Consider the following 16915-nt stretch of genomic DNA (forward strand, 5'->3'; position numbering starts at 1 on the left):
AAGAAAGAAAAGGACAAAGGATCAACAAAATGACTAGTTTGTTCTTGAAACAGAGAAACTAAATTGGTAAACTACTAGCTAGACTAAGCAAGAAAAGAGAAGATCCAAATACACATAATCAGAAATTTAAAAGGAGACATTACAGTTACTACCACAGAAATGCAAGAGATCATCAGAGACTTCTATGAACAACTATATGCTTACAAACTAGAAAACCTAGAGGAAATGGATACAGTCCTAGAAACATACAGCCACCCGAGATGGAATCAGGAAGAAATAAAAATCCTGAACAGACCAATAACAAAGTAGTGAGATAGAACTGGTAATAAAAAATCTTCCAACAAACAAAAAAAAAGCCCATAACCAGATGAATTCATAGCCAAATTCTACCAAAAGTGCAAAGAAAAACTAATACCAATCCTACTGAAATTGTTTCAAAAAATTGAGGAAGAGGGAATCCTCCCTAGTTCATTCTGTAAAGCCAGTATGAGCCTTATGCCAAAGCTAAACAAGAACAACAACAACAAAAACCTTAAGTTCAATATCTCTGATGACCATAAATGCAAAATCCTCAACAAAATACTAGCAAAACAAATCCCACAGCACATTAAAAACAATACACCATGATCAAGTAGATTTCATTCCAGAGATGGCAAGAATGGTTCAACATAGGCAAATCAATAAATGTGATTCATCACATGAGCAGAATTAGAAACAAAAACCATATGATTATTTGTATATGCAGAAAAAAGCACTTGATAAAATTCAGCATCTCTTCATGATAGAAACACTCAAAAAATTAGGCATAGAAGGAACATAACTCAAAATAATAAAGGCCATATAAGCCAAAAATCACACTAAATGGGAGAAAGTTGAAAGCAATCTCCCTATAAACTGGAATAAGACAAGAATGCCTACTTTTACCACTCCTGTTCATCATAGTAGTGGATATCCTAGCTAGAGAAATCAGGCAAGAGAAAGAAATGAAATATATCCAAATTTCAAAAGAAGTCAAATTATTTCTATTTGCCAACAATATGATCTTATATTTAGAAAACCCTAAAAACTCTTCCAAACAACTCTTAGATTTGATAAATGAATTTAGTGAAGTTTGAGGTTGTAAAATCAATGTACAAAAATCAGTAGAATTTCTATATACCAGTAACAATGAAGCTAAAAACCAAATCAAGGCAGTTTTACTTAAAATAACTATAAAAATGAAATAAAATACCTAAGAATAACCAAGAAAGTAAAAGATATCTACAAGGTAACTACAAAACAGTGATGAAAGAAATTGTAGATGACACAAACAAATGGAAAAACATTCCATGCTTGTATATCAGAAGTGTTGTTAAAATGAGCACAGTGCCCAAAACAATCTACAGATTCAATGCAATATCTATCAAAATACAAGCATCATTTTTTCACAGAGTTAGGCAAAAATCAGTCTGAAATTCACATAGAGCTAAAAAGGTGGCCTGAATAGCCAAAGCAGTCTTAAGCCCAAAGGACAAACTTGGAGGCATCACATTTATACTACAAATTATACTACAAGGCTATGATAACCAAAACAGCATGGTTCTGGTATAAAAATAGACACTAGATCAGTGGAACAGAATAGAGAACCCAGAAATAATCTACAGCCAAGTGATCATTGATAGAGTCAACAAAAGTGTACACTGGGGAAAGGATACTCTGTTCAATAAATTGTGGTGGGAAAATTGGATTGTCATTTGCAGAATAATGAAAATGGACCCCTGTCTCTCACCATATACAAAAATCAACTCAAGATGGATTAAAGACCTAAATGTACGACCTGAAGCTATAAAAAATACTAGAAATAAAACGAGGGAAAGCTCTTCTGGACATTGTTCTAGGCAAAGAATTAACGACTAAGATCTGAAAAGCTTAAGCAGCAAAAATAGACAAGTGGGACTTAAACAGAAAAGCCTCTGCACAGCAAGAGAAACAACCGAGTGAACCGACCAGTTGCAGAATGGAAGAAAATATTTGCAAATGATGCATATGACAAAGGGCTAATATCCAGAATCTATAAGGAACTTGACAAGAAAAAAAAAACCCCTAATAATAAGTGGGCAAAAGACATGAACAGATATCATTTAAAATAAGACATACAAATAGCCAGTAAGTATATGAAAAAATGCTCAACATCACTAATCATCAGAGAAATGCAAATTAAAACCACAATGAGATATAATCTTATACAAGTCAGAGTAGCAATTATGAAAAAGACAAAAAATAACATGAACATGTTAGCGGGGATGCAGAGATAAGGGATTACTTATACACTGTTGGTGAGAATATAAATTAGCACAACCTCTGTGGAAAATAGTATGGAGATGTCTCAAATAACTAAAAATAGAACTACCATTCAAAACAGCAGTCCCACTACTGGATATCTACCAAAAGGAGCAGATATCATTGTATCAAAAAAATACCTGCACTTGTATGTTTATTGGAGCACTATTCACAATAGTGAATTATGGAATATGGAATTAACCTAAGTGTCCATCAATGGATGATTGGATAAAAATGTCGTGTACCTGTACTATGGAATACTATTCAGCCATAAAAAGAATGAAATCCTGTCATTGCAGCAACATGGATGGAACTGGATACTATTATGTTAGGTGAAGCAACTTAGAAACATAGTCAAATACAAAATAATACTACATATGGACATAAAGTGTGGAATACCAGTCAGAGATTTGGGAGGATGGAGAGGAGGGATGAGAAATTACTTCTTGGGTACATGTATGACTTGTGTCCTTATAAAAAGGGGAAATTTGAACATGGAGACAGACATGCATGGAGGAAAGACAATGGAAAGAGATGAGGAAAATACCATCTATAAGCCAAGAAATGCCTGAGATACCAGAACCTAGGAGAGAGGCGTGGAAAAGATTATTCCTCACAGCCTTCCAAAGGAAGCAACCCTGATGACACCTTGATTCCAAACTTCTAGACTTCAGAACTATGTGGCAATACAGTTTCATTGTTTAAGCCACCAGATTGTAATGCCTTGTTACAGCATCCTTGCAAAATTAATAGAGGAACATAGAAGTCTTTGGCTGGAGGTTGATATAATAAAATTTCCAACTAATTTTAATATAAATCTCAGGATAGTGTTCTGTTCCATGTAAGTTGCTCACACGCTAGCATGAATACCAGCACACACACACACACACACACACACACACACACACACACACACACGGCTGTGGGCACTAGGACAGGAAAAGAGAAAAGGAGGGGAAAAGGTGAGAACAGAGGGCAGAAATAGATATCTACTTTATTTTGCCTATGGCCACTCCAGGTGGGACCAGACCAGATAGTGTTTCTAAAATGATTTGTTTTACACGTAAGCCCTCCAAGCAGTTCTTTAACATGTGGGTTGGGATCTCATCTTTATTATATAGTCTACTTATTTATTCTAAAGTTGTATTCTTTTACAGGATCAGAAAGATGATATCAAAAGAAGGATGTTTGCCTTCTCTTAATCCCAGGCAAAAGGTTTGATAGAAGATTGGAACTATTTTCTAGAGTCGTATTTTATGTAACTTTCAATTTTCAGAATTCAGTCTAGGATATGAGCTCTAGAATCAGACTCCTTGCATCTAAGTCCTGGCTCTACCTCTTGTTACCCCTGTGTTTTTAGCCAAGTTATTTCACCTCTTTGATCTGTTTCATCAGCTAAAAATAAGGATAATAGTTATCTTACTCAAAGTGGCATTATAAGAATCAAATTATTTGTGACATTATAAGAATCAAAGTGGCATTATGAAAATCAAAGGATTTAAACATGTACAAGTCTTTGACCAGCATATGGCATGTAGTAAGCACTCAGTACAGCTAGAAAATAATAAAATATTTTTTATGATTGGTATGCTGATAACAAAAGACACCTTTTCATATTTTGCTGTATAAGAACTCTTTAGATTTATGAAACAAGACGTATTCTGATTAGATAAAGAAAATGGTAATTTATTGGACTTAGTATATAGTTCTTCTCAGGTATATGGTTTGATGATAGAATCCCTCTAGTTATAGGAAATAGAACTATAAGGGTCTAATTTCTATCATAAGGAGAAATGTATTTACACTTAACTAATGTATAAAAATTAATGTTTGACTGTCTACACTCAGTACATGTTTATTGAGTGTCTACTGAGTTCCACTGGTTATACTTCTATTTCTAAAAGTTAGACGCATACATGACCAAATAGCAGTTTATGTACAAAATATTTGAGCATCCTGCTTCACAAAATATTACATATAGGCTTTTTTTTCAGTTAATGTGGGAAAGTGACATTTCTGAATTTTGAATTACTCCTTGAACTGTGTAAATTTAACTGATTAAAAGGTACCCTTTTTTAGTGGCTGTTAAAAACCCTAGAACTCCAAGGGGCTATGCAAGTAGCACTATTGCTGGAGACCTCAAATACTGTCTTTGAATTTAATAGAATGTGTAGTTAGTTTAATGCACATAGGCTACTTCCAATGCTGGATAGTTGTGTTTTCTGTAGACACAGCCTACATACGTTGAACCTTTTTATAATATAACAATGACAATCGAATTATATCAACTAACATTTTGCGAGAGTTTACTGTTTACAGATATACTAGGCTCTCATAATACTTACTGATATACTGAAAAGTCTTGATTAGGTTCAGATTTCAATCAGACAAAGAGAAAGACCATTAAGCAGTTGCAATCCAGATTCCCCTCTTCCATTGCTTTTTTTATTTTGTCAATGTACAAACACAGGTTATATGTTTTGTTAGGTTGGAAATTGAGAGTATCATAGGCTTTTTCCTTATAATCCTTGAGAACTTGTGTTGAAAGGACAAGTTAGAAATAGACTGTAATTATAAAGATTTTCTATAATAGGTAAAGGTATTTTTAGTAATAAGGCAACTGCTAGTCTGTGAATTACTGAGTGAATTTTCCCCAAAAGTCTGGAAAGCCTATTAAGTCACAGTCCTATTTAATCCAACAGGCTTTGATGTTTTGCTAAAAGACCCAGGTTAGAATAGAAAAGGAGATCATGAGGTCAGAATGCTATTGTCATTTAGAATATTACTACATATACCTTGAGGTGTTTTGATACTTGAATCTATGGCAGTATTCAAGGCAGTCATAGTCTTGGTCCTGATGAGGCAGTAGATGGAATGAAGTAGTAATAAAGGCACAGCTTTTCTGATGGTTGTTCAGCATAATGACCTCATGAGCATGTCATTAAGTCTTTCACTCAGTAAATACGAAAGTGATAAAATTTTCAGTTTGGAAATATGAGTAGATAGTTATAAGTTCTAGGAGGAAAAAAAGATCCAACATACAAAGCAGATTATTTTTAAGAATAAGCACATGTTGCTTCCATCAGAAAATAGGAAGTGCTTTTTACAGGTCAATAAAACTACAGTTTTGAAAACTATTATCTTCATGCTTATTCTAATAAACTTCATATTTGAAAAGTAAGCTAGCACCTCTTTAAGGTTGTGTTACTTTGTCTAGACTGAATTGTGACAAAGCACTATTATCATTTGTGGGGTTTTATTATTAGCAAACATGGTAGGGAAATTGAGGAGAAACAAAAAAGTACTGTAAGAATCATTTTCTTACCAAACAAAAAAGTACTTTCTTGTATGATAATACAAAAAAAAGTACTTTTCAGTACTTGGGCGCTACTTTCTCTTGCAATAATACAAAACACAAATTTGCATCAAGACAGTAGCATCTGTGAGGCTACATCCATGTTTTACCAGATATGAGTGATTCTTGTGAACATAAACATGTGGCTGCTTCACTTTGGTCATATAGTGGTTTTTATAAGTGTGCATGTAATTTATTTTGAAGATTTTTTCATTATGGTATCTTTTGGAAAAATAGGAAAATATTATTCCCTATTCCAGTAAGATAAATGATGGCTTTTTGTTATAATGAAAAGCCTTTAAAGTTGCCGAATACATGTATATATCCTTCCCAATGGGTTTTTCTTTTTTACTGGTTGAAGACCTTTTACTTATTTGTAAACCAGTTAACTACAATGCTGTTCATACTGTAAGGTAACTGACATTTTTCAGTTTCCTGTGAACTGAACAATCCCTTCAGTTTCAAGGTCTTCACTCTTTGCACATGGTATTTTCTGGAACAATTTATAGAGTTTAATAAGTGTTGTCTAGCTTGTCATTTTTAAAAGTCATGAACAGTGACTTTCCTCCTAGTATAATTTTCATAAGTCTCTCATTAGGAGAGCTTAATGGACACATTTCTCATTGCAGCAAGGTGTGCTAATTAAAAAGATTTAATTGTACAAAATTGTCCAAATTGTAATAAGGTATTGTACAACAGAAAAAATTAGTTTACTTAATATTGTTCTTCATAAGTGACCTCATTTTGAGAGCTGTATATGCATCTATTCTCTCATGAATCTTCATGGTAGACATAAAATAGTGAACAAATGTGATATAACGCGTGGTCACATCCCAGTGGACAATGACATTTGTTCACATTGGTGTCCTGCTTCTTTCTCTGCCAGCTCCAAATGTCTTTCTCCCTTTCTTCGGCTTATATTCTCCTACCTCTTTTATCAACATGGCATCAAGCATTGAGAAATGTTTCCATTTGAGCCAGCCTGGCCGCTTGCTACTCAGTGTTCTTGGCTGCGTGAGAAGCAGGAAAGCAGCAGATTTTACCCTTGTTAGGAAGGAGGTCCTTTACTTTTTTACATCAGCCATTACTCTGTCACTCAGTCCTTCATAAATGGACAAACCAGGAACTAGTTGGATTAGGGTGTTAGTCACCAGTCAGCTAGTTTGCTTTTGGTACAAAAGTGATTAAATCATTTTCTTACCAAATCTCCCCTTCCTCTTAACTCTCTCTTTTTCTATTGATTAATAGATAATTAATTAAGACCCAACTTAAATGTTGCTTCTTTCTCTGAGCCTCCCTATTAGAGAGAACCTTTCCTTGCTGTAAAATTTCGTAGATTTCATGCTTCTGTTAGAGTATATGTTACCTTTAGGCCTGTAGAGGTGCTTATGCCATCTCCCTTTCTTCTATGTGGGGCATATGGAAAATATCTGAGAACTTCTGGTCAGACTGATTTAGGTTCAAGCCTCAGCTTTGCCAGTTAGTAGAATTTATTTGTTTTACACAGATCACCTAACCTTATTCATTCTTTTTTCTCATTCTCAAAAGATCTTAAAATAACTTCTTAGGGTCATGAGGATTAAATGATTGGACTTATGTAAAGCATTGAATACTCTGACAGCATATATTCAATAAGTGTGCATTCATTTTTCTCTTTTTTGAAGTTTGCATTTCCTGTTTATTATGCTTGCAGTCAGGTATCTGTTAAGTTTGGCACCCAGGTATCTTAAAAATTTAATTCAGTTTGTCTAATTATTAAATCAAAAAAAAATTATTCAAACCAACTGTGCAGAAGGCCTTAGAGCAGGTGCTGTTATGGATACAAAAATGTATATACAACATTATCCTGGTCCCTCAACTCCTAGGAGCCTACAGCCTTTAAAAGTGGAGCCAAAGCCTAAATTTTAAAAAAGCTAAATAACTTTGTACATTGTTAAAATAGCAAATTCATGTGGACAAGGTGAAAACCCAGTAAATTGCCTTGTGCTTAAAAGGCTCTGTATTAGTCCATTCTCATGCTGCTGTGGAAAAAAAAAAAAAAAAACCCAAGACTGGATAACTTATAAAGAAAAGGGGTTTAATTGACTCACAGTTCTCCATGGCTGGGGAGGCCCCACGTAACTTACTATCATGGCAGAAGGGGAAGCAAATACGTTCTTCACATGGTGGCAGGAGAGAGAAGTGCCAAGCAAAAGGGAGAAAAGCCCCTTATAAAACCATAAGATTTCATGATAACTCACTATCACAAGAACAGCATGGGGGAACTGCCCCATGATCTAATCACTTCCCAGGAGGCCCATCTCTTAACACATGGGGATTACAATTCCGTTTACAATTCAAGATGAGATTTTGGGTGGAGACACAGACAAACCATACAGGATCTACCCAGAAAGGCCCTTCTCTTGCAACTCACCACAGAGAGAGATTATACAGGATTCTTCACTCACACACACACACACACACACGTTGTTTGTTTTTGTTTTGAGATGGGGTCTTATTCCATTGCCCACAAAATCACAAGGTTCTTTTTAGTCATTAGCTTTATCCGTCCATCTGGAAAAATAAAGCAGTGCAAAAGCCTACAAGCATCAGGAAGCAAAGAAAACTGAAAATACGGGCTTAACTAAGTGCAGAACTTGAGAATATGGCATACCCATATACAAATCTAGCCAGGTGAAAAAGGAAGGTGATTTTCTAGATGGGCTCCTTAGTATATGAAACTTGTGTTTTTCATGATCATACTTAAAGGCTAATTTGTTTTTCATCTTCATTCCATTCTTAAGGCTCTGATTTATTGACCCCTGTGTCATAAATTGGGGAGAACATGTATATACATGTATTCAGCAACTTTAAATGATTTTCTTTAAAAGAAAAAGCAATCATTTATCTCATTTCAGTAGAGCATAACATACTCCTGTTTTTTCAACAAGATACCATAATGCAAAAATCTTCATAATAAATTAAATGCATATTCACAAAAATCACTATATGATGAAAAGGGAATGAAGCATGGAATGAACCAGCAGCATGTTTATGTTCATAAGAATCATTGATATCTGTTAAAACATGTATGTGGCATCACAGATGCTACTATGTTTTGATGCAAATTTGTGGCTTGTATTATTATACAGTACTTTTTTGTTTCTCTTCAATTTCCCTACTCGTTTGCCAAGAATGGAGTTCTCGGGGAGGCTGATACTGAGATAGAATTAGGAGGGCAAGGGCTTTTTGGAGACAGGAATCTAATACCCATGAAAGATAAAAGGGGAGGAAGCAGGATTGAACAAGGAAGGATTTCAGAGTGGGATGTTGATATGACCACTTGTGAAAGGAAAGGGAACAAGAGGCAGAATTGAGGAAGGAGAGCTTCAGACATGATGCAGATCTGACAAAATCTCAGTGCCCCCTCCCGACATTGGGGAGCTCTAGAGCAAAGATTGCCCATTAGGAAAGACCCCACCTATGTAGAAATGGTCACAAACTCTATCGATTGCTCAATAAGTGTGTGGCCTTGGTGCACATGCTGTGGTAGGTCCCAATGGCTCTGCCCCTAGTGAGTGTCAGCCTATTGCACTCCTCATAAGTGAAGGGCCACGTCTTTCTTGATGGGATCACACCTCAGTGGCTTTAACACTACCATTTAAATCACAAAATATCTAAATTGAAAGCCCATAAAAGCATTAGTTCATATTAGGTGTTTATTGGAGGGGTTGAGAAGTTCACTAAAACAACAAAACCCTTGTACAGACTGGACTTAGTGTGGGGTGGCTTGCATTGTTTGGGAATATATTATTTTTCATCTGTTAAATGTCAATAACATCCATTTTCCCTATTTACCTCACAAAGTTTTTTTAAAAAACTAAGAAAGGTGAGAAGAACGAGTACCATGTGAGAGTCAATACAGTGTAATAGAAAAATCTCTGTGTCAAGGAGAAGGAAAGCAGGTAGGGCTGTCCCATGTACTCATGGAGAAGGGAAATGATTGCTACCTTCAGAAAAAGTGCATAAAAGGAAAGTCATTTGAAATACATTAGGGAGGCTGGGTACACCAGCTCACGCCTATAAAGCAGCACTTTGGGAGGCTTAAGCAAGAGGATTGCTTGAGCCCAGAAGTTCAAGACCAGCCTGGGCAACAAAGTGAGACCCCCATCTCTATATTTAAAAAAAATAATAATAAATGCATTAGGGAGTAATTATTTATATATTCCTATGGCTACTCTTACTATAATACAAATAATCACACCTACCCGATCCTGGTATGAATCTTGAGTTTTCTAGACAGGCTTGTTTAAAACTAGGGGTACTATATATATTTACTATTAAAATGAAAAATATTAGCCAGTTGTCTTTGATTTCATAGAAAAAAAAAGGGGGTAATATATTTTTGAAAAGTTGAACTGAAACAAGTTTTATTTTAGAGGTTGGCAACTTTTTCTGTAAAGAACCAGATAGCAAATATTTTAGGCTTTTATGAGTTCTGTGGGTCACATATGGTTCTCTGTTGCATTTTCTTTTCTTTTTCTTTCCCTTTACAATTCTATAAAAATGTAAAAATTATTCTTAGCTTTAGGGTATATAAAAATAGGACCAAGACTGTGACCCCTACTGTAGATTTAGTTCTACATAAACTCATTTTTTACTTCAACATAATTTCAGAGTTGACAGAACCCTTAATTCTACATTGTATTTTTTAAAAAGATAACAGAATTTGGAAGTCGTATAGGCCAGAATTCGAGTCCTGCTTTCATCCTTTACTAGCTCTGTGACTTGGGCAAGTTAGTTAACTGCTGGGATTCTCAGCTTTCTTATTCATATGTAAAATAAAACCAGTGCTACCAGGGTGGATGTGGTTGTCTGGATTCAATGAAATAATTTGGAAAAGTACTTTGTCCAATAATTATTAGATAATAGACCCTCAAAAAATATTACTTCATTTCTTCCATTCCTTTGCTTATTTGATAATATTTTCTAGATTCCCCTCCCCGATACCTTCTTTGTTCTAGTAAAATTTTAGACTGTGTATCTCTAGCAAGTTATCTTAGTAGAACTCTCAGTGTGACCTAATTGTAGTCTGTTAAGGATGGTTAGGAAACTTCTCTTCACTCTCTCTGAAGGGTCACTGGGATGACCTGACAGTATAGTAACAGGAAAAAAAAAGCCTACAAATTTATTGTGTACATGGACACAGGAGTCCTGAAAATATGCGACTCAAAGAAGGTCCAGATGGTTGAGGCTTAAATACCCTTTTCGTATGGAAGAAGGAAGTGGGGAAGTATATGCAGTTTTAGAAGCAAATGGCTTTTGAGGGAAATGAATGAGCCCAAACAACAGACTGTTGGCCTAGGACAAAGTCCTGAGCTCTGGGGGACATTACTGCAAATTGTGGGAAGTGGAGGGGTAGAACTCTGCTATGAACACAAGTTGTCTCTTAGGTAATCTCTCGGAAGTACCTTAAGAAGAATAGAAGAAAAACCTGTCTGGGTGTGGTTATGACTTTTAATCTTTCCTTTGGTGACTAATCTTTTCTGGTTATTTGATGAGATTCCTAGGGAAGGAGTTTTAAGACAGTTGCATTTCTTCTGGAAGAACTTCCCTTAATCAGATGATGGAACTTCAGAGAGAGCCCCTCCTACTGCTTCCCAAAAGAAAGAGGATGGTAGAGACTGGGAGCAGAAGTACAGAGACCTTGGTCCTGAGGCTTGTTTCTGAGGCCTTTCAGTTTCCTTTCATTCAAAGTTCTTAGCATGCCAAGGTGCCTTAATTTGGAATATTATTTTCTGAGCCCCAACAAGTCAAATTAATTTGTCAACATTTTGATTATTTGAGACAGGTTATTGACTTGACTTCTTCTTACGTATGGTTTCTACTCACCAAAAGCAATCACTCTTAGATCTCTTTGGTAGTGCCCCATAATCTGTATTTTAAAATTATATTAACATATACTGGTGGCAAAACTTTTGTGAGAATCTTAGAGAATATTTCCTAGAATTTCCTGAAGGATATTTATATTCTTTTATGTTTATATAAATATTTTGAACCCTATGCTAAGCTGGTGGATTAAAGTCCAAACTAGGAAAAAAAGATGTATATGAAGGTTGAGAGTGGGGATGGATGGTTGTTCATTTTGCTAAAGGAGTCTTAACTCCACTGTTTTGTTCAATTGCTTTTAGTGATTATTTGAATCCTACCTGTAACTTCCTATTAAGACTACCTTGACATTTCTCGTTGGTTGGAAAACAGCAAGTGGTGGTGTTGGAGAGATTACTTTCTTAGAAATCATGCTCCTCAAGGTTGTACTCATGCATGTTCTAAATTGTTTTAGGTCTGAAATACTTATGGACTGAAATAGCAAATAGCTAATGTATATCTTCTTTGTTGTACTGTTAGCTTTTTGTCTTTTTTTTTTTTTTTTTTTNTGAGACAGAATCTTGCACTGTTGCCCAGGCTGGAGTTCAGTGGCACAATCTTGGCTCACTCAGTCTCTGCCTTCCGGGTTCAAGTGATTCTCCTGCCTCAGCATCCTGAGTAGCTCAGATTACAGATGTGTGCCACCACACCTGGCTAATTTTTGAATTTTTAGTAGATACAGGGTTTCACCATGATGGCCAGGCTCGTCTCAAACTCCTGATCTCAAGTGATCTGCCCACTTTGGCCTCCCAAAGTGGTGGGATTACAGGCATGAGATACCATGCCTGGCCAGGTTTTTATCTTTATATTAAATATAAATCCTATACTGCCCTTCAAAGTTTGAGCAATCTAGCAAAACCCAGAGGCCTGTAGCTTAGTGATGACAAAGATAGCCTTAATATTCCCCTTAGCTTGACACCACTTGATAGGCTTCTTCCTGACTGCAGGCCCCTGACCTCTCTTTCTTAGAGCATTAACATAAGAATACTTGAAATTGTAAATTCTTTTCTTTCCCTTTGAGATATAAGTTTTCTGTCATCCATCTGCCACTTGTATAACCCAAGATGGTTATTCTTTTGCAGGATATTAGTCATTGTGGGAGGTAGGAGCCTTAGCACCAATTAGCAAGCATAGATAGCATGATCACATTGACCAGCCTCACTATAACATCCTCTGGTACTTTTCTGCTGTATCACCCCAGTGCTTTTTAAAACTTCCACCTTTTGTTTCATTGAAGTTTAGTTCAGACTCTTCCCTATTACACTTGCCTCTCTCCTATTGCAATAGATTTGAATGAGGTCTTATGTTTTTAACTTGTCTGGTACTATTTCCCTTTGACAGTGATTGAGAATAAAAGCTCTAGAGTCACAATTGCCATAGACACCTGACTTCATTTTACTACACAAGCCCCATAACCTCACTAAACTTCTGTTTCCATATAAATAAAATGGAGATAATGGGACTTAAAGGATCAGCAGATGTAAGGCGCTTAACATACTGCTTGGCACATAGTAGGCACCTCATAAAATTCAAGTCTTATTTCTTTGTGCTGGTGAGTATATAAAAAGCTTCTTAATAGCTCTTTTTTTTTTTTTTTTAAATAGTAAACTAGTATATTAAAATACGATACCATTTGTGTAATTATCAATATGTCCCATTTTGGGATATCTGCTTTGTAATGTGAAGCCTGTGTAGTTCTTGGAATAAAGACAAAAATGCATCAGAAACAGTGAAAGCAAGCAACCTGTTCCATATTTGATCCTGATGTGTCTAGTTGAGTTAGGGCAGAGAGATCAATTACTTCTGAGGCCATGTTAAGAAACAGCATCTGTGGGAGGGAGAGACAAAGTGAAATATTTGTTTTCAGACAGCCTTGCAAGTTACTCCAACACATCTCTGTGCTGTTTATATTTTAAAGTTTAAAATATCTCTTACTGAGTCTATCCTAAAACCAAAAACTTAAACTAAAATTCAAATGCAGACTTTCCTTTTAATAGATCTATTTTTAAAGTGCAGATTATATTGTAAATACTCTATTGTCTCGAAGCTGCATTATGAAACACTGCCTAAATCCTTTAATTTTAAAGAAATGTATGTGAAATGATACATTTTCAAAGTTGAAACTGCTTTCTTTTTCTGGGGAGGGGGAATGGTAATCATAGTTGGAAACTGCTATTTTCTGACTACACGTCACAGTAAATGTCTAGTCAAAACACTTCTCCATTCAATGTATGCTGTGTCTGTAAAACTACTTCTCCCTCTTTCTTCTCCCTCCAAAAGTAATCTGAGGTAAATTCACTTGAATTGCCATCTAACTTTTAACAATCTGTATTCTGTTTGGAGGCCCTGTGTGCGATCCTAACTGACTTACAAAGGTAGCAGTGATGATATGGATTCGTGTGAAAGGTCAAAAGTTCTGCATCCATGTTCTATTCATAAATACAGATGATAACATGATGGTGTTTTTTGTGTCTTGGTTGAGTCATTACCTCTTACAGTCTCTTCACTATCATTATGTTTTCTGTTAATGGAGACTCATAACATTAGGTTTACAGCTGACCTATGACATGCCAGGGTTAAGGGTGCTGACCCCCACTCTCCTGCACAGTCAGAAATTTGCATAATTTTAATTTTTGACTTCCCAAAAACTTTACTAATAGTCTACTCTTTTCCAGAAAGCCTTCCTGATAACATAAACATTCAAATAATACTTATTTTGTAGTTATATGTATTATACATACTGTATTCTTACAATAAAGCTAAAGAAAAACTGTTAAGAGTATCAAAAGAAAGAGAAAATATGTTTACTGTTTATTAAGTAGAAGTAGATCATCAAGAAGGTCTTCATCATCTTCACGTCGAGTACGCTGAGGAGGGAGGGGTTGGTCTTGCCATCTCAGGTATGGCAGAAGCAGCAGAAAATCCATATATAAGTGGACCTGTGCATTTCAAACCCATGTTCAAGAATCAACTTTATACTTTTAGAATGTTTGCTCTTATCCCCTCTTCCTGCTTGAAATAGTTTTATGTTTCAGGGAGGGGTTACAGGAAAAAGCAAAGCCTCCTCAACTGTGTGAATACAGATAAAAAGACATATTGTGGTTTATAATGTCTAGATGCCCACCTGGAGGGAAGGGAATTTAGGAGCAAAATAAAAAGATTAAAAATCTAAGTCAACTCAGAAATAAGATATGCCAATGATGAAGAAAGGATTTAAGTTGGAAATTTATTATGGCCCCCCAGTTGTACATATTTTATCCTAAGGCACCATTTGGTTTAATAAAATGTAGATCTGAGGCTGTTCTTAACCTATCAGTTTCTTAAGACTTAATTATAAAGGTTATATTTTCAGAGGACAAAGGCATTATTCATTCGTCTGTGCTTGTCTTCCAGGTTTATCTTGCAGATTATGGACTTTCCTACAGATATTGTCCCAATGGGAGCCACAAACAGTATCAGGAAAATCCTAGAAAAGGCCATAATGGGACAATAGAGTTTACCAGCTTGGATGCCCACAGGGGAGTAGGTGGGTTTCTTTTTTCTTCTTCTTATTTTTATTTCAGAAGAATGATTAGAATCAAGGGTAATGAGGCTGCATGCAATGACCTTTGCATAGTCAGTTTGAAGCATAAGAGCACTGGTGAGACTTTTATCAAAAGTAGTGAATTCATGTTATGCCAATGAGTATTTCTTCTAACAGTGGAAAGAAATGTAGACTATGACAAGTGATGAAGGAGCAAAAATGTGTCAAATAAGCAAAACTTGATGCTCATTTTGGCCCGAAAACCACTAGTTTGTATAGGTTAGACTTGGAGGTCAGCGCTGAATATTTATACTGAAATGTATGTTACAGATTTGGTAAAGTTGCGCATGGGGCAGGCACAGTGGCTCATGCCTATAATCCCAGCACTTTGGGAGGCTGAGGCAGGAAGATCGCTTGAGCCAGGAGTTGAAGACCAGGTTTGGGCAACATGGTGAAACCCCATCTCTACAAAAAAAATACAAAAGGGGTAACACTTGCCTGTGGTCACAGCTGCTCGTGAGTCTGAAGTGGGAGGAGGATTGCTTGAGCCTAGGAGGTTGAGGCTGCAGTGAGCCATAATCATGCCTCTGCTCTCCAACTTGGGCAACAAGTGCAAGGCCTTGTCTCAGGAGAAAAGAAAAAGGTGCACATGTGAACAGTTATTCCTGTTTTTCCATTGTACCTGTACCAAAGCTTTAGAAGATATCATTTCTCAACAATAAGGATATATTTTCTGAAACTATAAAGTGTTAATTTGTGGAAATCTCTCCCAGTCACCTTTCATATATCTTACTTATTTAAACTCATTTTGATGGTATTGGAAACACATTTGCAGGTAAATTACATACATAGTCCTTTTATTGGATATTGATTGTACTGCCTTGCATTCCAAGGCAGACTTAATTCAACAATTCCCTAATTAGTTAAAGTCATAACCTATGTCTTGTATTCATTTACCATTAATTAAACCTTAGCTGTTTATTACACTGCAGTCCAAATCCAATAGCCGACCCAGAAAGCCATGGAAAAGGAAGTAGGAGGTCAATATTGAAAATATATGGTGCCGAGTCCCACTGATGGTTGCTTTGTTCACAATCAATATGGTCAATGCAACTGTACTTTCTTAGTTGCTCTGTCAGCAAGACAAAAAGTCAATTCTGTTATGCTAGTGAAAAAATGGTAATTATTGAAAAACTTTGGCTTTCAAAATTATATTCTTTGTAAACTTTGTTTATAAAAGTATTTTCAAATATGATAAACCAAACAATTTTTAAACAACTTTGAAAGGACCACATTTTCACTAAAAGTCAATTAGATATTTGCACTTCTTAATGGTTGTTGAACTGTTACTCTAAACTGATACTTTCTAACAAGTTTTAGTTGGTGAAAACAACTGTGTATTATTGCCTTTTCTATTAAAAGGACCATTGATCATGTAATGTAGAGGGTCCTGATCATTTTGCAGACCATTAGAACCCATACTGGCTTTTTAAGGTAGGACAATGAAAAAGTAAAACAAGTAAACCTTCTTCCTTTCAGAAAGATTCATAGGTGGCATTTTCCGAAATGGAAATTAGCTTTTATATTCCTGATCAGAGTAAAATGAATGACTATATTTTTTAAGTATAGTTTGGTTAGAATAGTAATGATCAATCAGAAATTTTGTAGTGTTGTATGATTTTTCAGTACTCACATTGTTAATAAATTAGTGAACATTTAAAGGTAATCTGGGGGCATATATTAAGAAATGTGAGAATTAAATAAGAAATTTAAGAATTAAATGCTCTTAGTGGTTTTTTTTTTTTTTTTTT

The 16915-nt window shown here is 35.6% G+C and overlaps 1 protein-coding gene across 5 annotated transcripts in view; it reads left to right on the forward strand.

The window, feature by feature from the left end:
- VRK2 (VRK serine/threonine kinase 2) overlaps nt 1–16915 on the forward strand; it is a 109171-nt gene that overhangs the window by 57653 nt on the left and 34603 nt on the right. For all 5 annotated transcript variants that reach the window (XM_017544967.2, XM_017544964.2, XM_017544965.2 and 2 more), the window contains one exon: nt 14975–15107. In XM_017544967.2, the coding sequence (XP_017400456.1) occupies nt 14975–15107 (133 nt within the window). The remainder of the gene's footprint in view (nt 1–14974; nt 15108–16915) is intronic.

This window comes from Cebus imitator, unplaced genomic scaffold, assembly GCF_001604975.1.
Source record: "Cebus imitator isolate Cc_AM_T3 unplaced genomic scaffold, Cebus_imitator-1.0 Scaffold175, whole genome shotgun sequence".
Lineage (NCBI taxonomy): Eukaryota > Metazoa > Chordata > Mammalia > Primates > Cebidae > Cebus > Cebus imitator.